Raw genomic sequence first — 27,924 nt, 5'->3', positions numbered from 1 at the left:
TGCAACGCCTCTGGCCAGCTATTCCGGGCATCCAAGACCAATTCATATCTGTTTGAATGGGGGAATCCTGAAATCTCAAAAACTGTTTGGCGAACTCACAATTAAATAACATATTTCAAATCAGCAACAAAATCTGACATGAACTGTCCCATAAATGTTGTTTCTTATGCTCAATTAGCATTAAAAAGCTTATTTTTCAGGCTAGAAGAGTCAACGCGCATGTGCGGTCCTAATCGCGAGTGTTCGGTTTCTATGGGAACTGGAGCCTCTAACGGCAGCTGCAGTGACGCAATGACTTTACCAATCAGCGATTGGCTCTTTTACTTAAAAGGCGGGATGTATTCTGCCATATTGCGCGTTGTAGTTTCTCCCATTCATAACTAATAGTATACTACATAACTACTCAGAGGAATATCATATAAAATTTATTCGATGATTCACTCATGTAGGCTACACTTACAAAACATGGTAATGCCAAAATGCAATTGACCATTCGCAAAGACCTGCCGCCTTTAGTTACTGTTGCTATGTCCAACAAGCCATACCGATCTCTGGCCACACATCATGTTCTCACAGTGAAAAATACATCGCGGAGCAAAGAGGACACTGACAATGCGTCAACAGACAAGACAGAGCAGGTTACTTTTGATATGAAACAAAGTCTCAAATTTCAAATTTTGTCATTTTTAAAGAAATTTAAACAATAAATACTGTTTTGTGGCTCTTTAATGTATCATGACAGATCACTGTAGCACCCCAGTTCAAGCGGCTCGTGAACCGACCATCTCTTCCAACTAGTTCATTTATAGCATCAACATGAATGAACATCATAAGGAATGTTGTTTCAATCGCGGAAAGACATAAATACACACCATTTTTCAAGTTCAAGTCCATCTACGTTAATCTGCTAACACCCCTGACTGCTTTGTCGGACAAAATGGCGGATTTGGCGTTATGACTGGTTAGATCGCCTGTCAATCAAACTCCTGGCGAAGGGTCAATTGTTGCCACAGTTATTTTTAATATGATAAAACTACTTGACATTTCTTTTTACTATTATCATAAAAATATACATATATGAAGAGTGATTCAGACAGTTTTCTATACAAGGAAATATCATGTTAATATTATTATATTGAATATGGAAAGTGTAGGACGTAGCGAATCGTTTTGAACTGCTAGAGGCATTACACTTTCTTTGTAACTTGAATACAGAAGGCGGTCTGGTGGAAGCTAGTTATTTTACTTTATAACTTGTTAAATATGGATATTTTTCTTATACAAATGCATCACTTCGCTTCAGAAGGCCTTTATAAGTTCATTAAAAATGAACAGAGACTTTTGATTTCCTGTTCCTCTTTCTACCACTAGGGCCATTTGGAATTCCTAATGGCACAAGAGGTGCTGATAGTGATCAAGGCCTGTAGGCCAAGATTTGTGTACATCGAGGGTCTGCTAATTGTCAAATATTTACTATGGCGGGGGGAATCTGTAATCCGCTGATTGGTCAGTTTGAATGTCTCACATTTGGGTTTCAGTCACAGGGTCAAGGAAGGAATAAAAGACTGTTGCTCTGTCTCTTCTTTTCCTCTAGATCCCTTTCTTGGGGCACTCTTTCCTTGCCTCCACTTTTCTTTGTCTCCTCTTCTTGGGGACTTTGCTTTCCCTCACTTTTTTCTTGCACTTGCTACACTTTCTCTCTCTCATTACTAGTAACCGTTACTAGATATTGTCATTAAACCCTTTCAATTACAAATGATGTGCTAACTAGGTTTGATTCTGTATTAACTTTCAAGTGCTACTTATTGCTATACAATATATAGACACACTGTGACTATAGCAAAGCTCTCCCACATATTTTGCTATTCTAACTGCACTTATTTCCTTCATTGGTATCCACCTTATTCCAACGCCCCATGACACTTTGCGTGAATTATGGGTGTAACTTCTGTTTAGCTGTAAACAGTCAGTGAAAGGCTCGCTTTATGAACCCAATAATGCATTTAAAAAAAAAAAAAAAAAAAAAAATGGGTATAATGAGATGCCATTTTTCTTCTCACCCTTCAACCAACAAACATTAAAAGGACATTTAAAAGTGTAAAAGCATCAACAAGGTACTTTCAACAGGCCATGAAAAGTGTGATTCTTTCCATAGCAATAACAGACAGGTTAAATATAACTATAGTGATATCTGTATTATGTAATATATATTCCTTAATAAAAAATGTAAATGAACTTCAGCACTGTGTGACACTGTTTTAAAGTGATTTCCATAATTTTTACAGATAATACATTGTATTTACCTGTGAAAATATCCCTGGAAAGAGACGTGATGTTTTGAGGAGAAAAACGAGAGATTCTTCATGCATTCCAGTGAATTATTAATGGGATATATCATAAATTATATCGGGAGAACAGACCACAAATGTGCAGTATATGTTGTCCATTTTCAAACTATAACAGCGGTATGCAAATGGACAAGAAAATAATCACGATAGAAAGCAGCGACTGAAAAGACCTCCTGCCATAGATATTCTTGTTATAACATGTTAGGTTAAAATACCAAGTTATTTTCATGATGTCTAAAATAAAAACATGAAAATCATGTTTTATTTTATCTTTCATGTTTTATAAAATAAAACATGAAAGAAACATTGACAGCTCATTCAGTCAAACTGACGGTTAAGCTTTATTTTTAGGGCAACCTTATGATTTGAAATGATTCATTTCAGTCTTTAAATGGAAGTTTCCCAAACCGGAAGTGCAACCCATAATTCGAAACGCATTAGGCTAGTCAGGAACAAGGTGGATAAGTAGGAGTGGGTAGTAATAGATGAGAAATGTACAATTTTACACCATCATACTGCTAATGTTTCTTCAGATAATGTCAAAACCACCCTTACAAAAGCATCTGCCAAATGCATAGACATGAATCTAAATAATGAAGGGGTTCGAGCCCCTGCTGGACTACTTAAAGAAGAAATATAAATGGATAGATAATGTGAACACAAGGAATTGATTTTTGCTTCACAGTCTGTGATGACCAGCATTATTGCGACTATTTATAATAAGTTGAGTGCATTGCCTGCATTTGTTGGGACTTTGTGTTCTTTGGTATCATTTTTCTTAAACACATTGTCATCATGACAGTGAACAGTGCTGACATTTCAAAAGACACTTTTTTCAGACACTACGACTGTTTCTTAGCATCCACATGCTTGTGTCGGTGCATATTTAGGGATTTCCAAGGGCTGTTCCTGATTCACATATCAATTTCAAAAGCAGAACGCCACATGAATATGCAGAGATAAATTAAGAGCTCTGTTTTGTTCAGACAATGTGTGGAGTCCGTGTGACGTGCACGATGAGCTTTGCACTTCAAACACTTTCCCATCTGCCTCTCTCATTAATACTATTCTTTGAAAAGCATCAAAAACCCAAAGAAAGGTTTGACGGCTTTTATTTCCCTTTATTAAACCTTCAGAAGTGTTTATTAAACCATTCATCTCCTCACATCTCCCTTTATTGCTAGTTAGTGCGTTATTAATGACTGTTTAATGTATTCTGTCTCTCTTGGGCTCTGTGCTGCTCGTCTCTCTCCCCGCAGCCTTGATCTGTGCGAGCTGTTGCTGAATAAACACAGTGTTTTAACACCCCATACAAAAACTGCTTAATCTGAGGATGCATCTACAAAACAACAAAGTCAAGCTGACATGTATTGAACCTGAGTGGAGGCCACTGTGAAACCTTCAATGAGAGACTGAACCAAGTGCAGCTATTTGTGCATTTGACAGGGTTTTTCATATTTCATTTTATACTGTTTATTAATCCTGGAGATTCAGGTATCACAAAACTGGACCACTGAAACAAATTTTCAGAGCGTATCCCTTCTTCACTCCAATTAACATGCATGAAAGTTTCTGTGATTGTAGAAAGCTCATGAATGAACAATGAACAATGCAAGAGGTGTGTAGTTTATGATTGGTCATTTGCTTCCAAACAACTGGCCATTACATTTTAACATGGCATCATTTCACACTATATACACATTGTGTGGTTGGCATCGCAAAAGCAAGGGTTAAAAATGATGAGGATTAAAAGTGAAGTTTAAAAACAACCCCAACAAAAATAATTGTTGTCAGTTTGTATTTGTGAAACTTTAGAACATGTTAATGTAATGAAAATCTGTAAATCAGATCTCTGCAGCAAATATTATCTCTAAATCTACATTATCCCCTAATTACAAGCTGTATTTGCATTCATCTTTGATTAATATCTTTCACTTCTCTTCTATTTGCCATAGTTTTTCGCATCAGATCATCCAGTTAAATGGTGTTCAGAGTGAAGCATTAAAGAGGTCAGCGCTGCAAGGTTATAGGAGCAGCTTTGTTTGCTTTTCAGAGCTTGCGTCTGATTATATCTGATTTTCTAACCCTTAAGCTGATCTCTTTTTGGATGGTCAGATTGCCTCAGAATGAACTGGCTGGATGATTTACTACTTCCTATTTCTAGTCAGTAGCAGGTGTAATTAGGAGGAAGAACATTAAAATTCTTGGAGAGCATTTAATTAGACAAAACTTTAGACAAGCCCTTGAGTGCAGGATGATTCATCAATATTTTTGTTCAATTTTCCAGGAAGAGAAAGATTAAAATTTGCTTGTCATATTTTAGAGCGCATAGCATAGCGAGATTCACTAATATACACTGACAGGGTGAACGTGATTTCACCAAGTACAACATGCTCCTGTATCCACATCTTTGTTGATCCTGGAACAACATTTGAAAATGAAAGTGACATGTGAAAGCCAAGGTAACCCATACTCAGATTTTGTCATTTGCATTTAACCCATCCAAGTTAGTGCACACACATGTGGCACCAGTCTGACACTCTAACAATTAGGCCACGTACAATTAGGTTTTCAACCAATTAGGTTTCATACAACCAATCAGATCTGAGGGTTTACATGTCCCTCAAATATCAAGTTTAGGCTTACAACCAGGGTTAGGTGCTTCTACACTGATGTAATTTACCTATTATTTCCCCTATATAAGGGATAAGTTATGGTTCACTCAAAAATGAAAATAATGTCATTTAGTACTCACCCTCATGTTGTTAGGGTTAGGGTTAGGGTTACACCTGTAAGACCTCCATTTATCTTCGGAACACAAATTAAGATATTTTTGTTTAAATTTGATGGCTCCGTGAGGCCTGCATAGGGAGCAATGACATTTCCTCTCTCAAGATCCATTAATGTGCTAAAAACATATTTAAATCAGTTCATGTGAGTACAGTGGATCAATATTAATATTATAAAGCGACGAGAATATTTTTGGTGCGCCAAAAAAAAAAAAAAACTTATATATTGATGGGCAATTTCAAAACACTGCTTTAGGAAGCTTCGGAGCGTTATGAATCATTTCTGATTCGGATCACATATCAAACTGCTGAAATCACGTGACTTTGGCGCTCCGAACCTCTGATGCGACGCGCTGATTCATTATGCTTCGAAGCTTCCTGAAGCAGTTTTTTTAAATCGGCCATCACTATATAAGTCGTTATTATTATTTTTTTTTTTTGGCGCACCAAAAATATTCTTGTCGCTTTATAATATTAATATTGAACCACTGTACTCACATGAACTGATTTAAATGTGCATTTAGGACATTAATGGATCTTGAGAGAGGAAATGACATTGCTGGCTATGGAGGCCTCACGGAGCCATCAGATTTCAACAAAAATATCTTAATTTGTGTTCCGAAGATTAATGAAGGTCTTATGGGTGTGAAACGGCATGAGGGTGAGTAATAAATGACAGAATTTTCATTTTTGGGTGAACTAACCCTTTAATCATTTAGCAGAAGCTTTTATCTAAAGCGACTTGGAAATGAGAGCAATAGAAGCAAATCAAACAGCAATAGGGCAACAGTATGCAAGTGCTATGACTAGTCCCAGTTAGTCTAGCAGCACAGTACACATGTACATTTTTTATTATTATCATTATTTAATAGATATATAGAATAGTAAGTGTTAGTATTAATGGGTCAAGTGTTGATGAAAAAGATTTCTTAAAAATGCACTGTAAAAAATTTTACGTAAAATCAACAGTAACTTACTGGCAACAAATAGCCAGCAAGCTTCAGTATTTTATTCCACGGTAATATTACTGTAAATCTGACTACAGTAGTTCACAACATACTGTATAATAACTTACAGTATATTTATACTGTAAAATTAATTACAGTTCATGTTTTTGCACTGTATTTTAAAATACTGTAAAATTACTATGCAGTATAATTGATTACGGTAGTTTTTATATTCACATATACGCATATATACACAACATATAACTAACTACAATCTGTTACATGCTTAAAAAAAAAAGAAATATAAAGGCTTGTATGCAAAAAAATTCACACAGTTATATTACTGATTAAAGATGTCACGTAAATTATGACAACACTCGGAAGTCCATTTAAAAACTTTTATTACAATTTAATTCATTAAACGGTAAAAACACTCTCCAGACTTGACAGGGCCAATGCAGATCCCAGGTTTTTGCTGCCTATAGAGAACAAAACACAAAAACTGAGTTGCACTACAGCTTGACAGACATCAATGTGATAAACAGACTTGAAAATGACTTATATGCTAAAGAGCAGCAGCTTGGGTTGAGTTAGACAGGTTATTCCACCAGCAGGGAACAGTCAAGGTAAAGGTCCATGAAAGTGATTTTGTGCCTTTTTGGGATGGCACCAGAAGGCGCCGTTCACTTGCAGAATGCAAGCTCCTGGAGGGCACATAAGTCTGAAGTAGTGAGTTGAGGTATGGGGTGCAGAGCCAATGGCAAACATCAGTGCCTTGAATTTGATGCTAGCTGCAATTTTCAACCAGTGCAAATTGATGAAGAGAGGCATGACATGTGCTTTCTTTGGCTCATTAAAGACCACTCTTGCCAAAAAAGCATTACAGTAGTCCAGTCTGGAGAGAACAAGAGCTTGGACAAGGAGTTGTGTAGGGTAGGGATAGGGATAGGGTTAGGAATGAAATATTGCTCCAGGATCAACAAAATATGTTGATCGAGAATATGTTTTTTATGACTTTGCAAAATCACTGTGACCACACCAACAGCCAGAAAACTCTCTCTCTAAAGTTTGATTTGAGGTCTTTACAGGAATTCGATGTTTAATATCTAGTGTTTGACCTTGTCATCTTTCGATCACTATTACTATTGCTTACACTCTAAAAAACACTGGGTTAAAAACAAACCAGATTGGGTTGTTTTCAACCCAAAGGCTGGGTAAATATAGGACAGAACACATGTTGGGTTAATTTTACCCTGCAAATTGGGTTGTTTATTTAACCCAGCATAATGGGTTGATTCATTTTTATTATAATACTAGGCTATTTTTTCTTTAACTTCATACATGAATTAATGTTTACGGATTAACTTTAATCCTCTAAACTTTTTTTTTAAATACTCCAGACAAGCACTGGTTTGCACGATAATTCCTTTATTTTCAGTCATATTTTATACATTATAGCATATTTTATATCGTTTTTAATACATATTGCCTACATTTAAGCTTGTTTAACAAATATTATAAGTAAAAATTAAACATTTAGAAGTAATTCAAGTGTAATTGACCAGTCTCTGTTGTCCTGTTTCCAACGGCGCTGGATCTCGTGCCGGGGGAACTGCTAAATTTAGACCGCTGCCTGCGTTTCACTCGTAGCCGGAAAAATCAGCGACTGGCTCCATAACCTGTCCATAAATAATCACTGTACAATTCTGATAACATATTTTAACATCTAAATATTTATATTTTGTATCTTTTTGAATAAAATCGTAAGATTTTATGGAAAGCATCAGGCGTTTCCATCACGCAAAAAGACCGACGCGACACTGTTGCTTTGCATAAAACTAAACAATATACAGATAACTAACAAATTTTTATATAAAATAAAATGTGCACAAACCTGTATTTTACCGAAGACATGCACCAATTTGATGTAGCTGCACTGCTCTCTCTTGAAGAGGACACAAAAATCCAGTGATAAATAACTCAACCCATGGGTCTGACCCAGGATCTGGGTAAAACAAAAACTACCCAAAACTGGGTTTTTTTATTTTATTTTATTTTTTTATTTAACCCTTATTTAACCAGGAAGAGACTCACTGAGATCAAAAATCTCTTTCACAGGAGTGACCTGGCCAAAATGGCAGCAATACAAATAGTTTCATCACAAATTTACATCATACATACAGAATTAAAAACACAGAATTAAAAACAATTACATTTCACTGCATCATCTTCCATTTGCCGGATAACTGTTTTAAATTGATCTAAAGACAGCCAATTTTTAAAGTTCAGTTTCGATTGAAGGTGATTCCAATCAAACGGGGTTGCATACACAAAGGCTTTCTTACCAAATTCGGATTTAGCAAATGGAACAAAATAATTAAAACAATTTTGTGAGCGTAGGAAATATTTCGTAACAGATTTCTGTTGAAGAAGACAAGAAAGATACGAGGGCAGCATCCCCAAGATGGCTTTGTAGATGATTAAGTACCAGTGTATTTTTCTCCTACTAGGCAAAGATGGCCAACCCACTCTACTATTATTATGTCTGACCCAGGAGCTGGGTAATGTAAAATCTACCCAAACTGGAAAAATAACCAAAAAATGGCTCTTGGGTAGAAAAATAACCCAAGATTTTTTTAGAGTCTATGTCCAAACTTTTGGGCTTTTTGAGGAGAGTTGTGCTATATCCAAGTGATTAGACTTTGTAAGGAAAACAGACTTAAGATGAGGTCATGTTTGCTGTTGCTTGGGTGAAATTTAGCAGACAAATTCCAGGCTTTCCAATAGAAATCCACACAATTGGGAGTGAAGTTCACTCAAGTTGGTCGTGCAAATTTTGAAAGTGACTTCTATGTGAGCAGTGCTTCATTTCTAAGCTATTGACAATGGACACCGAACCTGTTTTTTGCTAATATGACCGCACCATAAGGCCGTTTGAACCTGGCATGTTTTCTCCCTTTGGATCATTTCAGCGTATGTAAACATGGCAATTTAATTCGGATCCACACCAAAATAATCGGTCCGAGACTGTCTGAAGTCTTATGGTGAGAAAGCAAACTGACCCAATGGACCAGTGAACCAAGCTGTATTATAATTTATAATGGGAATATGATAGATGATTGTTTACTTGGACTAGTATGCAAGCACCTTAGATGAAACAATATGTATTACTTGTCAGTGACATTGCATGTAAAGTGGAAATGAAATAAAATACATGAGCAGTCAGCGTAGATACTTAATTGATAATGTGTATATAAATTAGTTAATATCAGCACAGTTGGTTGGGTCCGGATGTCATTTCAGTCATGCATAATATCTCAGTACAGTACAGAACATATAAAGGTATTAGTATTGTGTGTGTGTTTCATCATGTGGGTGTTGTTTACAGTTGCAGTAGACCTCTGCGTTGCCCCCCTATCCCTCTATGAAAGGAGCAATCTAAAGGTCACTGCCTCCCACATGTGAGGATGTTACAGTTAAAACAGTGCAGCTCCATACACATCGTTTCATGTCCCCGGGGGGGTTTTCTTTGAGCCGCGGGCCCCTCTGGCCACATGCGAGGCCCCGGCAATGCAACTCTTTGAGGGATGAAATGATAAGGCTTGATTATAGAGTGATTATATCTGACACTAGCCAGGCATGAAAGGCGTTTGTTTTAGAGGAGCCTTGTTTTCGAGGTCCGGTTTAACATCAAAGACGAAGAGGACATGTGATATTTATTAAAAGGGAAAAGAGCAATGGCAGGTCACTTTCATTTCCTTACTGTATGTCATTTTCTGGCTCAACTCGCTGCACTTTCTTATCTTCCATAGAAACAAATACAGCTTTACATTTTTCAAAGAGGTGGGAATGGTGCTTCCCAACACAATCTTATGAGAAAATTTAATTGTTTTATGTTCTGTGATTCATATGTAACTTTAATTTTTTTACGTTAATTTAAAAAACAAAAAACAAAACAAAAAACAGAAGTATTAACTGAAGGTCCAACACTAAGCCTGACTGTCTGTGGGGCTTAAGCTCATTGTACACAAATGTACAAATGTCATAAACAATTCAAATGAATTGGCCAACAATTTGGCAATACATCAAATAGTTACGAATTTGCATGACAGTGTGCTGGTGATTTCCCATGGAAAACTCATTGCAACTGATGTGTGGTTGCCATGGCATTGCTATGCAAATGCTAGGGTGTTCTGGGTGGTTGCTAGGGCTTTTCTATGTTGTCATTGACTGGTCAGAAAGAGCCCACCTTTAAGTCTGTCTAATCAACTGTTTGGTTCTGTTTGATCTAATAAAATAAAGGGAAAATCAATGCTGAATGCAAATAATAAATTATACTGATAGTCTTGCGTAGTTAAATAATAAAGTTTAATAAATAAGTGTATCATTGTTTAAGGGAAAAGACACTACAGGTGAATTTGGTAACATTTTAATTAATAGAGATATTACCATACTTTTGGATGTTATTTGATATTACATACTTTCCCAGTTGTTTAACCACAATTGTTAGACATTTGTTTTGTATAAGTTTTCTGAAATTGTATAAATTTAGAAATTGTATAAATATTCAAAATAGGTATTATCTAATTTAATATACTCCACTAATTTGCATACATTTCCAGAATAGGTCTTTAGATAAAGCCAGGTTCAAAATTCTTGATTTATTTTGTTGACATAAAGGTTTTACACTTCTTAGGTTTTGCACAAGGAAAAAAAAAAAAATCACTTCAAGAAAACGGCCTTTAAAGATATGTATTGTAATTGAAATCTACAGATGCAAATAGATAAAGCGTAATAAATAAACAGTTAAATGTGTATTTTGGATGTTTTCTTTCCACTAGTCTGAAAGAAGACAAGTTATGGAAGCAAAATAGCCCAAAATTGAAGAGAGCCTGAAAAAACAAAGGGTTTGCTTGCAGTGTTTTAAGGGTGTTAGTGTTAAAAGGGTGAAAAAAAACACTTCATATATTATTTGTTGTTGACATTATAGGTTGTACATCCAATCAAGCTTGGTATATTGGTGTAAAATGCATCATTTCTAAAGGATGTGTTCATATCCTTGCTATGAGCAATAGTAAGGATATGAACACTATGGTTTGCCAAGTTAGTGATGCTTAACTTGGCAAACAACACCACAAATAAAAGACAAATCAGCCATTTTAGCTTTTGTCTTTCCTACAAAGTGAAGGGGTGGTGTGGGGTTTGTCTGACAAATTTGAGGCTCTAAACAGAGCCCTGAAAGTCTCCCCCTCCAGCTTTTCCTTTGATTCATTTTCTGAATCGGGAGACATAAATGGATGTTCATTGACAGGTTATCAGTCAGTAGGGCCGCCTCTCCCTTCTGTTCCCTGCGGTGAGCCTGCAGCACCTGTCTGCAGAAGCACACGTGCAGCAGATGCATGGACACCTGTGAGCACGCCCGGAGGAACGTTTACTGCTCATATGTTCAACTTTCAAAGCTCATGAGTCTTAAAGGAATAGTTCACCCAAAAAATGTATTTTTGTATTTTTATAATTTACCCCCAAGCCATCCTAGGTGTATAAGACTTCTTTTTTCACCCAAACACAATTGGAGTTATATTAAATATTATCCTGGCTCTTTCCAGTAATGGCGTTGAATAGTGTCCAAGTTTTTGAAGCTACAAAAAGCGCATCCATCCATCATAAAAGTAATCCAAAGGACTCAAGTGGGTTAATAAATGCCTTATGAAACAAAATGATGGGTTTTTGTAAGAAAAATATCCATATTTAAAACTTTATATACTATAATCACTGGCTTCTGGCAACAGCCGTACACGCATTCACTAGAGTCGAGTTCTGGCGCAAGGGTGACCTCTGACCTGATGTATGATGTAGCTCCTCTTCTCTTATATGGAAATCTTCTGACTTTTTTTTTTTTTTAAACTTTGCATTTTAGACTTTTAGATTTGATTCTCTCGTGAGACTCTCTTGTTGCCGGAAGAAAATCGTATACTCCTAGGATGGCTTGAGGGTTGGGGTGTGACGAGACAAGATTGAGTTCACGAGAATGAAATTAGATTTTTCAAAATTATTTTTAAGGAATCCTCAATGACGAAATACATAACTAGAAAAATAGTCTGCAGGTGCATTTGAAATGTTTTAACTGATCATCATGTAATGAATGTCATTTCAGTTCTACTTTCTGAGTATGAATTATCAAATGCAGTAAAAGACAACAATTCTCAAGCACTGTAAATGGATTTGCCACAAACTCAACTGACTGGCTTCTCTCCTGTATGATTTATCTTCAGTATGATATGAGTCTCTTCAGACCTTAGAACTGTACTTGATTTATGAGCTTTTGACAACACAACTTTTGACCTCCTAACTGAACTCCTTTCCACAAATTGATCACAGAAATAAAAACAGTATAAATAAAAAATGAACACAGTTTTCTCTTATTAAGTGTAAACAATAAGTGCAACTATAATCAAAGTGCTCTCTCAATATTCAAAGTGCAAATAGAGACCAAATTTTCTTCAAGCATGATACTGAGCTGAGAAATGGAAACTATACAACCCGGCCTAAGATATATTTTATATTGGGAGATATTTGCATGCATCAGGGAGCCACTTTCAAAATGTGTTATATTGAAATAGCTTTGAATGCGTGCTCGCGTTTTACTCTGTTATTAGGGAGCTGCAGTGCTGAGCATGCATTCTGCAAAATAAGACATACACTATATTGCCAAAAGTTTTGGGACGCCTGCCTTTACATGTACATGAACTTTAATGACATCCCATTCTTAATCCGTAGGGTTTAATATGCAGTTGGCCCACCCTTTGCAGCTAACAGCTTCAAATCTTCTGGGAAGGCTTTCCACAAGGTTTAGGAGTGCGTTTATGGGAATTTTTGACCATTCTTCTAGAAGCGCATTTGTGAGGTCAGGCAGTGATGTTGGCAAGAAGGCCTGGCTCGCAGTCTCCGCTCTAATTCATCCCAAAGGTGTTCTATGGGGTTGAGGTCAGACTCTGTGCAGGCCAGTCAAGTTCCTCCACACCATCCATGTCTTTATGGACCTTGCTTTGTGCACTGGTGCGCAGTCATGTTGGAACAGGAAGGGGCCATCCCCAAACTGTTCCCACAGTTGGGAGCATGAAATTGTCCAAAATGTCTTGGTATGTGAAGCATTAAGAGTTCCTTTCAGTGGAACTAAGGGGCCAAGCCCAACCCCTGAAAAATAACCCCACACCATAATCACCCCTCCACCAAACTTTACACTTGGCGCAATGAAGTCAGGCAAGTACCGTTCTCCTGGCAACTGCCAAACCCAGACTCATCCATTAGATTGCCAGACAGAGAAGCGTGATTCGTCACTCCAGAGAACACGTCTCCACTGCTCTAGAGTCCAGTGGCAGCATGCTTTACACTATTGCATCCGACACTTTGCATTGCACTTGGTGATGTAAGGCTTGGATGCAGCTGCTCGGCCATGGAAACCCATTCCATGAAGCTCTTTACACACTGTTCATGAGCTAATCTGAAGGCCACATGAAGTTTGGAGGTCTATTAGCTATTGAAAGTTGGCGATTTCTGTCACGGTACAATACCTTGAATTCACTGAGCTCCTGAGAGTGACCCATTCTTTCACAAATGTTTGAAGAAGCAGTCTGCATGCCTAGGTGCTTGATTTTATACACCTGTGGCCATGGAAGTGATTGGAACACCTGAATTTAATGATTTGGAGGGTGTCCCAATACTTTTGGCAATGTAGTGTATGTCAGATGCTTTTAGGTTCTGTTGTGCAACAAATCCTCTGCCATGGTCTTGTCAGTCATCTTGTCACTTACTCTCGTCACATGATCAGTTAACTCTGATTCCTGCTGCATACATACGACTCTGCAGCTTGCGTTGGATGGGATAGAAGCAACCATTATCCAACTGAATTACATGGTTTTTATTTCTATAAAAAGCAAAACGACAGTGGAGGCGTAATGTAAATGTAGCGGTGGCATATTCTATCCTAATTTCACCCTCACACTCCGTCATGGCAGTATGGCTAGATAGCTTTTCAACTCGATGAGAAATCTCGTCACATTTTAATCTCATGAGATCTCATGGCATGAGATCTTGTCACCCCCCTACTCAAGGATGATAAATTAGGGGATAATTAAATTTTTGGGTGAACTATTCCTTTAATGGTTGTGATTCATTTAGGCTCAGATGTTTTGGGGCAGAAGTACACTGTAAAATTGATTTTCCGAAGTAGTAAATACAACAAAGATTATGTTTTTGAGTATGATGTTACGTTATGTTATGTTAATATGTTTTACAAGCAAATACTGTTTCAGGCTTCCTACTTCAAAATTTCATATTTAATTCAATGTGTTACTTGCCATTTCTTTTTGATTAAATGTTATACTAGCAATTTCTGAGTGAAATTGTAAGTCAAATTTGTGTAAAAATATATACAAGTGAGAATATTTCCATACAGTAAGATCATATTGCTATAAAATCAATGTGGATAGAAGCTCAGATAATTTGGTCTCAGAACAATATGATGAGGATTTTTTGAAATCATATTCAGATCTCTAACTTTTGATGGCAGACTTTATCATCTTGGCAATTCTGAGCACATTTTGTAATGTATTCTGAAACTCTAGAGGAGACACAATAGATTACCGGGGTTTATTTCACAGAAGAAAATTGCAAAACTCTAGAACAAAATCTCTGAAAGTTTGAGTGGTTGCTGTTGTTTGCTTGAGTAGAACATTTCAAAAAGGTATTTGCCATAGGAAAAACTTGTTGTCCTTCCTTCACTCTTAAAAATAAATGTTCCAAAAGGGGGGGTTTGCAGTTGTGAAGAACCATTTTTGGTTCCAAAAAGAACCTTTCATTGAACAGTTCTTTTGTGCAATGAAAAGGTTCCATGGATGTTAAAGTTTCTTCTTGGAGCCATCACTGTCAATAAACAACCTTTATTATTTGGAGTTTACGAATGTTAAATAAGTTTCAAAAAGGTATCTGCCATAGGAAAGACTTTGCTGTCCTCCCTTGGGTCATATACCTCATTGAGGGTGTTTAACACTCCTGTTCATCTGATTTAACTCCACCTGCGCTTCATCTTCAGCCCTGCGGTTCACTGGGTTCATGCAGTTCAGCAGTGTTGGCACACTAATCTCTCTCACCTCACGCCTTTCTACACCTCTCGGCCTGACACAGTTTGATTAATTAGTATTGCATACAGCAGAGTGGTGGCCACCATTCCCCTTACGGCTCAAACATACACACACACACACACATACACATGGACTCTCCCTGCCATTTCTCCTTTACTCTTTCTATCATAAAGATTTTATGGGGCACCAAAATGGATGATAAAATTTCCCAACGGACTATGCGGAGAAATAATGCAAAAAGGACAGTGATAATGATAAAGACATACTACTTCTTCTTTTTTTTTTTCTTTTTTTAATCAGTCTCATAGCTTGTGATTTATTGGGTTTTGTGGACAATTCTACCTTATGTTTTTTAATCAGCTGGTAAAATTCAAAGCTGCTGATATGAAGCTTATCTTTATATAGTCCATACTAATACAGTTAGTAATACTACTGAGCAAGTATTGAAATTTTAATCACTTCTTGTCTTATTCTGCAACATGAATTTTTTGGCAGACAGTTGAAATAAAATTATATGTATGTATGTATGTATGTATGTATATGTATATGTGTGTGTTTTTTTTTTTTTAATTAGTAAATTAAATTGTGTTTCCTGTCTGTTTCTCAACAGAGGGACTTGCTTATGAAATAGCTTACTACGCCATCTATTGGTTCATGGACAGACTGCAGGCAAACATTTGTGGATTTTTTTTTAATATGCTCCAGAATATGGAATACTATATTTCTGACAAATCTTTAAAATAAAAATTACTTTAATTTCAAACAAACCTGCAGATCACAGATCAATGGGACTGGCATGTTATGATGAACTGATTTTAGTATACAGAGCAGATTATGTAAAAAAAAAAAAAAAAAAAAAAAAAAAAAAAAATATATATATATATATATATATATATATATATATATATATATATTGATTAATGTTTACATATGTATCTTCAGTGAAACAGTTGTTGTTACAAAATTCCACAGAGCCTGAATACTAATTTTTACACAGATCATTTCAGCCTCTCAGAAACATTTATTAATTTCTGCATGACTGTAAATTAAATTTTACATTTTTTTTTTTTTTTTTTTTTTGGTGTAATCAAATTATTCAATCATGCTACCCTGTAAATCTCTCTGGGGAAGAGAGTCTAAATTACTAAATTATTCCTTGTTATTAAATGTAGGTCACAATCAACAAAATTACTGTTGATAAAAGTGGTTGGCTTCACATATTCTTTCTGAGAAGAACTCAATATATTTAGTTTGATTTATTTAAACCATTTTATTTTATTGATAATAACAGTTGACCTTGAAACCTTTCATTTAAGAGAGGCTAATTGAAAAACTGAGTGTGAGAGGTAACAATTACAGTAGAACTGGGTAGCATAGCAATACAATTTATTTATTTATTTATATAAGCTTATGAATCTAACATTTATTAACATTTATATCATTAACCCTAGCTAGCTATGCTAGTTTACATTTTTACTTTAAAAGTTCATACTTAAAATTCATTAAAATAACAAAAACACTAAAAGTCATAACTACGATCTACATTTACAGGCAGAATTCAGACAGAAGTTAAATGCAAAGCTTTAAAATAGTTCTGAAATATTCTATTTCATACAATATTTATATTTGCAAGTAATATAAATAATATTTCATACAATGTGAACACTTACCATAGTCTTACTACCTGTAGCTGTTGCATTCAGATAAGTGATAAAATTATTTATGTGAAATCACTTTTCTTAGAAAGTTGTGTTGAAATGTATTTTTACATAGGCTGTTAAGTACTGTGCAATTAAATTCAGATATATCCCTTTTTCTTATACCCATTAGATCCCATTAAATTCAAAGACTAAGTGGGACATGTTTGCATCCAGATTACATTCGCTTGTAGAAAGACAAGATGTTGTTGCAGTTGGGGCAGCGATGCTCAACATCTTTACATGAATCCATCCAGAAAGGTGCTAGACAACACAGCCAGCACCTGCAAAACAGACATGAGAATCAATCACTCATCTATCTAAGTCTGTCTACGCACAGTTACTTCCTGGTTTTCGTTAAACCAGCTTGGTCAATTTGGGTGAACTGTACTCGCTGTACATCAAAACAAAATAAAGCAGTTATCACACTTGTCTAATTTGCCAATAAACCAGTTTTACTGATTGCAATAAAGATGAAGCCAATGAACGTTTGACTAAGAAACACAGCGTCTGTATTTAGACACGCACACACAACAGTTTTCCAGCACTTCAAATATTAATTTTGATGTTATGACCAAAAACATAATTTGTTCAGATTGTCCCCATTTGTAAAACCAAACATTTCAAGATGAAATCTTTATTTATTGTCTCATTTTAGCCATTTTCTGTAACTGTTTTTCCACTCAGTTTCACTTTTGAATAAATATAAAACATTATAAAATTACTAGGTTTAAAAATACATTTTGTCAAGGTGAAGTATGTATGAAGTACTCATAAAATCTCATGAAAAACAATAACTTTTCTTGGAAATTAATTACACAGCGCGAGCACCGTGCTCTCCCTTTTTAATCACAGACCCTTTTGTTCTTCATGGAACTATCGATGCCGATAAAGAACCTTTATTTTTAAGAGTTCATAGTATGTTCTATGGAATTATCAAGGAGTAAGAAGGTTGAATTTTACCCAATGAGAGCAAGGCAGCCGCAGGCCAGCCAGGTCATGAGTCCGGAATAGTGATTTGTTATAGTGATCACTTGATGCTTACAGTGAGGGCACATGGTCTGAGCAGGTAATTCACGCAGGCTAGGGAGCATCACTGTGGTTGTTACAGCTGTAATGCACAATAAACACAATAAACGATCCTCTGTGTTGATAATCGAACAGCTGCTGAGCTAGTTCTAGAATTGCATAGCAGCATTTAACCTTGTTGCTATAGGAAGTATTTTATTGACAATCAAACAACTTAAATGGTAGCATATGGGTATATTTGGAGATATCAAGTTGAATATTTCACATCTGACTTTGAATGGAGTGTAGGATTACACTGAAAAAAATGGCGTTGGATTCACTTTCAAACCATTTCCATTTTCACTCAAAAATTGTTTGTAAATTTCACAAATAATTACAAAGAAACTGTTACAAGTATCACATTGATTTGAACATGAAGTAGGATGATTCAAATAGTATTTTCTTGTAAAACATACTCCAATATTCATTAAATGTTAATCATTAAAAGTTTTTGTCTGAGATCGATATTTGAAAACTAAAACTTACTTGTAGTTTGAGGATACATCCCAGGGTTTGGACCTTTAAAAGATTTTAAAAGGGTGTTATTGCAATAATATCAGTGATTTACAAAAGATAAAATATTATTGATTCATTTGGGGTATTATCTACTGAAATAACTGTTTAAGATTGAATACTGCAACTTACTGGTAGCTTGAGGGTACATCCCAGGGTTTGGTCCTTTAGAAAAACATTAAAAAAATAAATAAAATTTTTTTACTTTGATTGAAAGATTGCTAATGTAGTAACTATTAAGTCATTAAGTTTTCTATTATTTGACAGTTAAAAACGGCAACTTACCGTTCAGTTGAGGATATATTCCCTGTTGTGGACCTTTAGAATAGGATTTTAAAGCAGTAAAAGTTGTCATTGACATGAAATAAATTTTGTTTTCCTTAAAAAAAATATATATATATATATATATATATATATATATAAAAAAAAAAAAACAATAATAAACCACAGTTGTCAACATGCTCTGTATAACCTTCATTTATCATCTGATCAACATGTGATTGTCAAGTCAAGTCACCTTTATTATAGCATCAATGGTAACTGATTACATGTAATCTAGATTACATAATCAGATTCCAAATATTAAAGGTGCCCTAGAACTTTTTAAAAAAAGATGTAATATAAGTCTAAGGTGTCCCCTGAATGTGTCTGTGAAGTTTCAGCTCAAAATACCCCATAGATTTATTTAAATAAATTTTTTTAACTGCCTATTTTGGGGCATAATTAGAAACGAGCCGATTTCAGGTTGCGGCCCCTTTAAATCGCGTGCTCTCCGCCCCCTCCCGAGCTCTCGACTCTATCACAGCATAAACAAAGTTTACACAGCTAATATAACCCTCAAAATAGATCTTTACAAAGTGTTCGTCATGCATACTGAATGCATGCGTCGGATTGTGTGAGTATTGTATTTATTTGGGTGTTTACATTTGATATTGAATGAGTTTGAGGCTATGCTCTGTGGCTAACTGGCCTACACTACACTGTTGGAGAGATTTATAAAGAATGAAGTTGTGTTTATGCATTATACAGACTGCAAGTGTTTAATAATGAAAATAACGACAGTCTTGTCTCTGTGAATACAGTAAGAAACGATGGTAACTTTAACCACATTTAACAGTACATTAGCAACATGCTAACGAAACATTTAGAAAGACATTTTACAAATATCACTAAAAATATCATGTTATCATGGATCATGTCAGTTATTATTGCTCCATCTGCCATTTTTCGCTGTTTTCCTTGCTTGCTTACCTAGTCTGATTATTCAGCAGTGCACATCCAGACGTTCTGCCCTTGTGTAATACTAACTGCCCTTGTGTAATGCCTCAATCGTGGGCTGGCATATGCAAATATTGGGGGCGTACACCCCGACTGTTACGTAACAGTCGGTGTTATGTTGAGATTCGCCTGTTCTTCGGAGGTCTTTTAAACAAATGAGATTTATATAAGAAGGAGGAAACAATGGAGTTTGAAACTCACTGTATGTCTTTTCCATGTACTGAACTCTTGTTATTTAACTATGCCAATATAAATTCAATTTTTAATTCTAGGGCACCTTTAAGTATCTAGAAGGTAACTTACCCTGAGGCATTTGACATCCTTTTGCATACCCTTAAAACATTGTTTTAAAATACTCGTAATGCAACTACAGTTAATTTTGTATCGATTACATGATTACAATGGCAGTAAATCATTGCTGACTTATTGATTCTTTTTCATGTTTTAAGTTTTCCTTTCTAAACAAGTATATTTCTTAATATATCCATTCAGAAAGTCTTCTAGTTTTATGAAATTTCACACACATGCGTCAGGTGGCTTTAAGTACACGGAAATTAGTGTGAAATAGTCTTTAACACCAGTACAGTAACGTGTATATTCTGTTTTGTTTTGGTTCTGTTTCTGTTTGCCTGTGAAGTTGACCTTGTTTCCTCTTGTGTGGCAGTTAATTACTGATTACATTCACCTGTTGTTCATTTAGTTCCCTTGTTTACCTCTGTGTATTTAAGTTCTCAGTTTGCTTTGTTCAGTTGTCCATTCTACCTTACATTGCGTTCAGTTGTTCTGTTTCCATGTCTCCTGAGTTCTATGTTAAATAAATCCATTACTGTTTCTTATAGATCCTGCTTTCAACTTTTTTGCAACCCAGCTGTGACAGAAGAATGGACCAATTAGATTGATCTTGCTGCAGAAGACTTTCTGTTATCGCTCGATCAGCAAGGACGGCCACTAAAGGATTATGTCGAGGACTTTATTGAACTGTACCATCAATTTCGCTGGAATAAGGCCACACTAAAAAGCTGTTTTTGGAGTGGGTTGGATGATTACCTCCTCCAACTAATGCCCATGTGGGAGACACAAGGTGCTTGTTACGGCAGTATATTGATTATGCTCTGTGGATGACTGGACCTCCCCTGACCATTCAGGAGATGGAGGAGGATGCCAACTCCACAAATGCCCTGCCCTTTCCAGCCATGACAGTCCATAATCCTTCAGTGAGTCCCTCGGACCCAGCAACAGTCGCTATCCAATGACTGTGAAGCTCAAGCCCACTGTTGACACAGAGCCGGAGCCTGCCACGATCAATGCACCAACAACAAAAACTGAGCCGAGGATCATCCCAGAGCCTGAGCCCCATGAGTCTGACTAGTTGTGTGAGCCGTCAACACCATGTGTTCCAGTGGGTGTGTTAGTGAAGCTTGAGGGAATGGAGAAGACCCCTGACACACTCCCAGCTGGCAGCTGGCCAACTGATTTTGTAATGATTTGGAAGAGGACTTTTTTCTTATTTCTCCCATCCCAGCTGTGTCCCCAGAGTTCCCATCCAGCCTCTCTCTCCCACCTCCTCTTCCAAAGTCAGGCATTTCCTCAGCGCCACCTCTGCTGTTTCCCTTCAGTTCCTCATATTTATGACCCATTCATAAGACTGCCACTTCATTACTAAATGAATGAATGAATGAATGAATGAATGAATGACTCAATCATCAAAACAGAGACTTACCTGTTTTAAAACCGCCACCTACTGGCAGTTTTAGTTTAATATTTGAAAGTATCACTTTGTTTTTATCATCAATGCATTTTTCTTGATTGAACACATATTTAAAACATTATTTATTTTATAAAGGGAAAAATGCACTGGAAAATCAATTTAAGGGGGCAAATATTGCCCCTTAATAGAAAATAGAAAAGGTGTGACTGCAGTCTAAGTGAAAGAGCAGGTACTCAAAAGGATGTTAAATGCCTCAGGGGGTACGCCACCCTAAAAAGTTTAGGAGCACTGGGCCTAAGCAAGAGGATCCTCTGGCTCCACCTCCAGCATCCCAACCCATCACTCCATCTCAGCCTGTCTACCTATTGAATCCGCCTTGGCTCCTCTTTCCTCTTTCTGGCTCTGCCTTGGTCTGGCAGCACAACTGTCTGCGCCATGGACTTAAGGGCCTTCGGCTATGCTTTATCCCTTCACACCTTTAGCTCTGCCTTGGTCCTCAGTCACACCGGCTCTTCCTCAGTCCCCTGGCACCCTGGCTCGGACGTTCACTCATCCCTGTGGCTCCGCCTCGGTCTCCAGAGCCATCGGTGTTGTGTGGTCCCATCGGCTCTTCAGCTCCACCTGTGTCTCCACTCCCATCGGTTCAGCCTTCATCAGTCGTCCCCCTGCTGTCATCAGCCAAGACTTCTCCAAGGCTCCTCCCTCCCTCGACTCCACCGTGGGCCATTGTTCTGGCTGCGCTTTGGGTCCCACCTGGCTACTACTGCTTCTGGCTCCTCCCACCAGCATCACCTCCCTGTTCTCTCCTCTTTCATTTCCCCTGGTTTGCTGGTTTTGCCTGCACTGTGTCCTCCACCAGAACCCCTGCCCTCCCTCCTCTGTTGGACTCTTTACGGAGCGAGGACACACCTTTCCCCAGGGTTAAGTTAGTTACTGATTATGTTCACCTGTTCATTTAGTTCCCTAGTTTATCTCTGTGTACTTAAGTCCTCTGTTTCCTTTGTTCAGTTGTCCATTCTACATTACGTTATATTATGTTGAGTTGTTGTTTTCTGAGTTTGATGCCAATATCCTTTAACTGCTGCTTGTAGATCCTGCTTTCAACTTTATTTGCAACCCAGCTGTGACAAGTACCGATAGAGCATGAAGGTTCACATGCATCTGAAATGCTCAAGTGGCATCTTGAGCAGTTGCTTGGCCAAACCATCTCATGAATAATAATTAGTTTCCACAGATGTATATTTGTTTAAATTTGGTACAAATCTAATATGTACACATATTCACAACTGGCTTGTACCAACAAGAAACCTATTAAACTGAAGTTTATCAGAAGAAACATACCTCCCTGATAGTTTGGGTTAACTCCAGGCTCTGGGTATGAGGTGTATCCCATATTAATATTGGGATATGGAGATGAGTGATAACCTGGGTTATGGGTCACATCCTTTCCATAATCAACTGGAAGACCTGGGTAGGGTGGAGCAGATTCAACAGCTTCAATAGCTTCCAAAGCTTCTATAGCCTCCAAATCCTCCAGATATTCCACCGTTTCCAAGTCATCCAATGTGGCTTCTTCGGTCTTATCCATATTCTTAGTTCCCTAAACGTAACAAAATGACACAGAAAATGAGTTACAAGTGAGGTTCACTGTACTTTTTAGGTGTTTGGACTACTTGCACACCAATGCAAATGCCAACAAATGAATGCTGATAAGACACATTCAAATCTCTACAGTCCAACCAAATTTTGTTCGGACATGGAAATGTTCTGTTTGTAAAGTATTTTGCGCTGCTTTTCCTTTTGGTCATGGAAACATACTTTAGTTTTCCACCACATCATCAAGACCAGAAACTGGAGACATATGAAGTACAGATTCATAGTAAACTTTCCTTCTTTATAAGTGAATTCAGGTTGATTGGGATACTTTCTTCTCAATGGCAAAAAGTGTTCCAATCACCCTGAATTCACCTACATTATACATGTACATGAAACACTGATTTAGGGACAGACTGGCGAGACAAAATTACTAATTGTGAATGTCGTTTGTATGGATCACCAATTCAAGAACATTGTTGCCCAACAATGAGTCTTTACAGACTTGCCATTTCTCTCATCCTTTGCCAAAGACTTGTCAAAAAATTCTCTTTGTCGTCATTCACACAAAGGCTGTAAATGGAGCTCTTAGTTTTCTTGTGCAATATATAATATTATAAGGAAATGATATAAGGAATAATTGCACCAATGAATCATTGGAAATGAATCCATATAGCCTGTCATATTTCTTTCTGGCTAACTTATCTGTCACTGTTGTTCAATAGATTATATCTAACTGCACTAGCTCAAAACCAGCCAAAGAAATGTTTCACAGATATCTCTCGTTTGTATATTCCTCTTTATCTCTTTCTCACAATGATAAAATCTGCTTCCAGACCAACTTACCTACAGGAATTAGAGGTCGGAGAGACTTGAGGTTAGATGTTGTATTGTCTTGGAGACCAGAAGAAACTGAGTTCAGGAAAAGGAGAAACAGGTATGTTTGAGTTCTAGAGGAGGGGGAAGAAAGGAAGCAAAAGGGAGGAGACTTTAGTCTGAATCTAGACCATTTTACACTCCAGAATCATAATCAAAATGAGCTTTATTCGCCAGGTTTGCACAAACACACAAGGAATTTGTTGTGGTTTTATATATATATATATATATATATATATATATATATATATATATATATATATACACACACAACTAATTTTTACTCTCTCTCAAGTACTAAAAGTGAATACTAAAACAGGGGTAATTGCTATGTTAGCTGTTTAAGCTGGAGATAGCGTTGAGCAAAAAACTGTTCTCATGCCTAGATGTTCTCGTGCACAGAGATCTGTAACGTCTGCCTGAGGCCAGAAGTGCAAACAGGTTGTGTCCAGGGTGAGAGGGGTCTGTGATGATGTTACCTGCCCGTTTCTTCACTCAGGAGCTTGAAAGAGGGGTCTTTAGAGGTGCAGTCATTTGTGAAGAGGGAGAAGAGCAGTGGGGAGAGCAAACAACCCTGAGGAGCTCCAGTGCTGATGGTGAGGGTCCTGGATGTGAGTTTTCCCAGCTTCACTAGCTGCTGCCTGTCTGTAAGGAAGCTGGTGATCCACTGACAGATGGAGTTGGTACAGAGAGCTGGATCAGTTTATTCATGAGGGTATCCAGGATTATGGTGTTGAAAGCTGAACAGGATCCTTGCATAAGTTCCTGGTTTGTCCAGATGTTGTAGGATATAATGCAGTCCCATATTGACTGCATCATCCACAGACTTGTTTGCTTGATAAGCAAACTGCAGGGGGTCCAGCAAGGGTCCAGTGATGTCCTTCAGGTAGGCCAGCACCAGTCTCTCAAATGACTTCATGACCACAGACGTCAAAGCAACAGGTCTGTCTTGGTTTCTTGGGTGCAGAAATGATGGTGGAGCATTTGAAGCAGGAGGGGACTTCACACAGCTCCAGTGATATGTTGAAGATCAGTGTGAAAATGGATGACAGCTGGACAGCACAGGCTTTGAGACAGGCTGGTGAAACACCGTCTGGGCCTTTGGCTTTCCTTATTTTCTGTTTCCTGAAGACTCTGCATACATCCATCTCACTGATCTGAAATGCAGGAGGGGGAGGGAGAGGGGGAGGGTGTTGATGGCTGTGTGGTGAGCCGGTCAGAGCGGGTGTGGGGTGTGAGACCAGGCTTTTCCGATGATACTTCAGATGACTCCAAGATTGTTTTTTGGTGGCTAAATACTAATTCAATCAACATACTCAATCGGGTGACAGTGGCAAGTATTAGAAATTAATATAGTAGTGAATTTTATCCAAAAGGTCTCATAATAGACATATTTCTTTGTCATCTGCTTTAGTGCTTTTTTGTTGTTATTTATTTTGTTTTCTTCTTCTGTGCTACTGCAGGCTCTATATGATCTGCCTGTGTTCTGCAGTTTTTCCTGCTTATATACATTAGTTTGGCTTTCTTGAGCCTTGCCGTGCCATTTGAATAACTTTGCATTCCAGGTTGTTTGAAACAATTGCTAAAAGAAGTAAATATAGTGGTTAGTTATGCTGTTATAATAGTGTCTGAGTACAATACAAAATCCAAGTATGGTTTACCATACTTGGCTTTCACATCACTTAAAAGATAGCCTACAAATTAGAGACAAGATTGAATTTAATTGTTTCAACCTTCAACCACTAGATGTCACTCTGACCTCCTTTTATATCAGCATGCAGATGATGTCTGTTAAGCACATAATCAGTCTAACTATTCAGTGTCCCTTCCATGATGTATAAAAAAATATTGGAGGCCTTAAACACAACAACTAAAACATTTCTTCCACCTTTGAAATGTAGGCTATATGAGTATTTTGTTCATACATTTTATTGTTAGAGTTAGCTCTAGCAGAATGTATCTTCTGTAAAGCCTTTGAAAATCAAGTGATTAATTGATCTTTATGTTGTGAAGTCAGTAGATTCATTGACCCCAGCAGACTTCTTCAAGCTGACGCACCAAGCTGACGAAAGCAGACTGCGGGGTTGGCTCACGTTGGCAACATCTGGGTCCAAAGTTGCCTTGACACACCAAACCAACGCTCGACACCCGACAGCCAAGTAACACGTCCATTCTGCGCCTGCGTAAGAAGAAATGCCTTTCCGTAGCAGCAGGTGGCAGTAGCTGAACAGTCAATCAAAATGATCAGATGGCCCGACTGAACATCGAGCTCCGACGCTGATTCAGCATGTCGAATTGGCCGGATAAAAGCTGACGGTGCGGAACACACTGAGAAAACTTAGTCGGCCGACGAATAAAAACTGTCCGACGGCCGACCGTCTTCTTGGTGTGTTCCAGGCTTTCCGTCACCGCCAGCCGGAGTGACTACAGTTACGCCCACTGAGTGGCAAAAAGATTGAGTGGCAGCATTGGTTTTCAGTGCATAAAGACCTCGAAAAACACACAAAACACATCTAAAACTTTGCGACTGACAGCACAAATCTTAAGTATTTTTTACAGACTGCCAAAAGCAACCCAAAATGGATAGAAAATGGTTAATGGATAGCTGCAATTCACAGATACTGGACTCCAGGCAGCAAAAAAGTGGATTTGCACTCAGTATAGTTTGTGTCAATATGATGAATTTTGAGGTAATATCCTACCCTATGTATTGTATTGGTATAATGACAACTTATAAATTAAATATTTACCATCTTATTTTCTGCACAATTGGATGTTTTTCAATAAACACTGACAAAAACTATACAAGTTTTAGGTCTGGACAATATGACGAAATATATATCATTGATATAAGTGATCACCCAGATTTATACCTACCTATATTGTGGTTATATAAAGGGTCCACAGGCAAAATTTGCTTTAATTATTTCCCCGGTGTCGAAATCAGGCACATATAAATGTCCGAAACACGATTTCTGGCTGCATGTCAATATCCATGGATCTTTGGTAAGCTGTAAGGAACATTACATCGAGTCCAGCCTTTAGCTTAAACTGATCATCATTTGTTTTACTTGCATTTTCGCAGTTTCCCCTGTTAAATCCAGTCATGCAGCAGCTCTTTTGCAACTCAGTCCGGCAGAGGGGGCGTGTTCTGGCGGGAAAGTGACGTCAATGCATACCCTATTAACAGTTCCAATTCTTTTGATAAAACTATAGGCTCATTTGAGATGAGCAAAATCTGAGCAGAACCAATCACCAGTGATCACCGCGAGATGCATGCCGGTTAGAAATGTGTCCGAGTGTGGACCTCCTTGCTCTGATGTCATGCCAGTGTGTGTGAAAAAAACACCGTTCATGAATTAGAAGTCTAAAACGAGAAATTCTTAAGAGAAATGTTGGAGGATTTTGATATAGAAGAGGATCTTGAGTTTGTTGCCCAGCCCTATTTGTTTAAACTGCGAGAGACATCTAATCATATGATAGCCTACTCCTACATCCTGCGTCATACATCGCGTCACGGGTTACTTATTTGGCGCAAGTCGACTTGCGCAGTATGCGTACGGTCGTCCGCCGGAAGCTAGTTATTTGAATTTCTAAAATTTTTAATTTGGATATTTTTCTTACAAAAACGCGTCGCTTCGCTTCAAAAGGCCTTTATTTACCCACTGGAGCCATGTGGATTACTTTGATTATGGATGGACAAGTTCCTATATTTAACCAATCTTGATATTGAATATCTGATATTCAAATAAAACATAAGATTACACTATCAAGTAAATATATATTCTTATTTCACTTCTTTTGCTACAATCAAAGCAAAAATCGCGTGGTCTGGCATACCAGAAAAAAAGATTTTTTATTTATTTTTTTTTTTTTAAATTGAACGCCATACAAAATATAAACAAAATATACACCTACAATGGCATTGATAAATACAGTTAAATGAGTATCAAGCAAGGCACATATC

The 27,924-nt window shown here is 37.3% G+C and overlaps 1 protein-coding gene across 1 annotated transcript; it reads right to left on the bottom strand.

Annotated features, from left to right (window-relative positions):
• Positions 1-16,202: 16,202 nt before the first annotated feature.
• On the bottom strand, positions 16,203-27,227 carry LOC125259417 (lipopolysaccharide-induced tumor necrosis factor-alpha factor homolog). Its single transcript, XM_048177078.1, has 8 exons — positions 26,835-27,227; positions 23,928-24,031; positions 22,830-23,088; positions 18,788-18,820; positions 18,635-18,667; positions 18,476-18,508; positions 17,885-18,032; positions 16,203-17,205 (listed from the first exon to the last, which is right to left on the bottom strand). Exons 3-8 carry the CDS (start codon positions 23,074-23,076, stop codon positions 17,100-17,102), a joined length of 600 nt encoding a protein of 199 aa, XP_048033035.1. The 5' UTR covers positions 23,077-23,088; positions 23,928-24,031; positions 26,835-27,227; the 3' UTR covers positions 16,203-17,099.
• Between the last annotated feature and the right edge of the window lie 697 nt (positions 27,228-27,924).

The sequence above is a fragment of the Megalobrama amblycephala genome, linkage group LG1 (genome assembly GCF_018812025.1).
Source record: "Megalobrama amblycephala isolate DHTTF-2021 linkage group LG1, ASM1881202v1, whole genome shotgun sequence".
NCBI lineage: Eukaryota > Metazoa > Chordata > Actinopteri > Cypriniformes > Xenocyprididae > Megalobrama > Megalobrama amblycephala.
This window is presented reverse-complemented; position numbering and strand designations above follow the sequence as displayed.

What these genes read in the sequence shown, in the direction of transcription:
- LOC125259417 (XM_048177078.1), bottom strand. Translation starts at nt 23,076, where the DNA reads ATGGATAAGACCGAAGAAGCCACATTGGATGACTTGGAAACGGTGGAA. An exon ending in TAACCCAAACTATCAGGGAG is followed by an intron (nt 18,821 to 22,829) that starts GTATGTTTCTTC and finishes CCTATTCTAAAG; the next exon opens with GTCCACAACAGGGAATATAT. An exon ending in GGCTGCCTTGCTCTCATTGG is followed by an intron (nt 17,206 to 17,884) that starts GTAAAATTCAAC and finishes TCTGTTTTGCAG; the next exon opens with GTGCTGGCTGTGTTGTCTAG.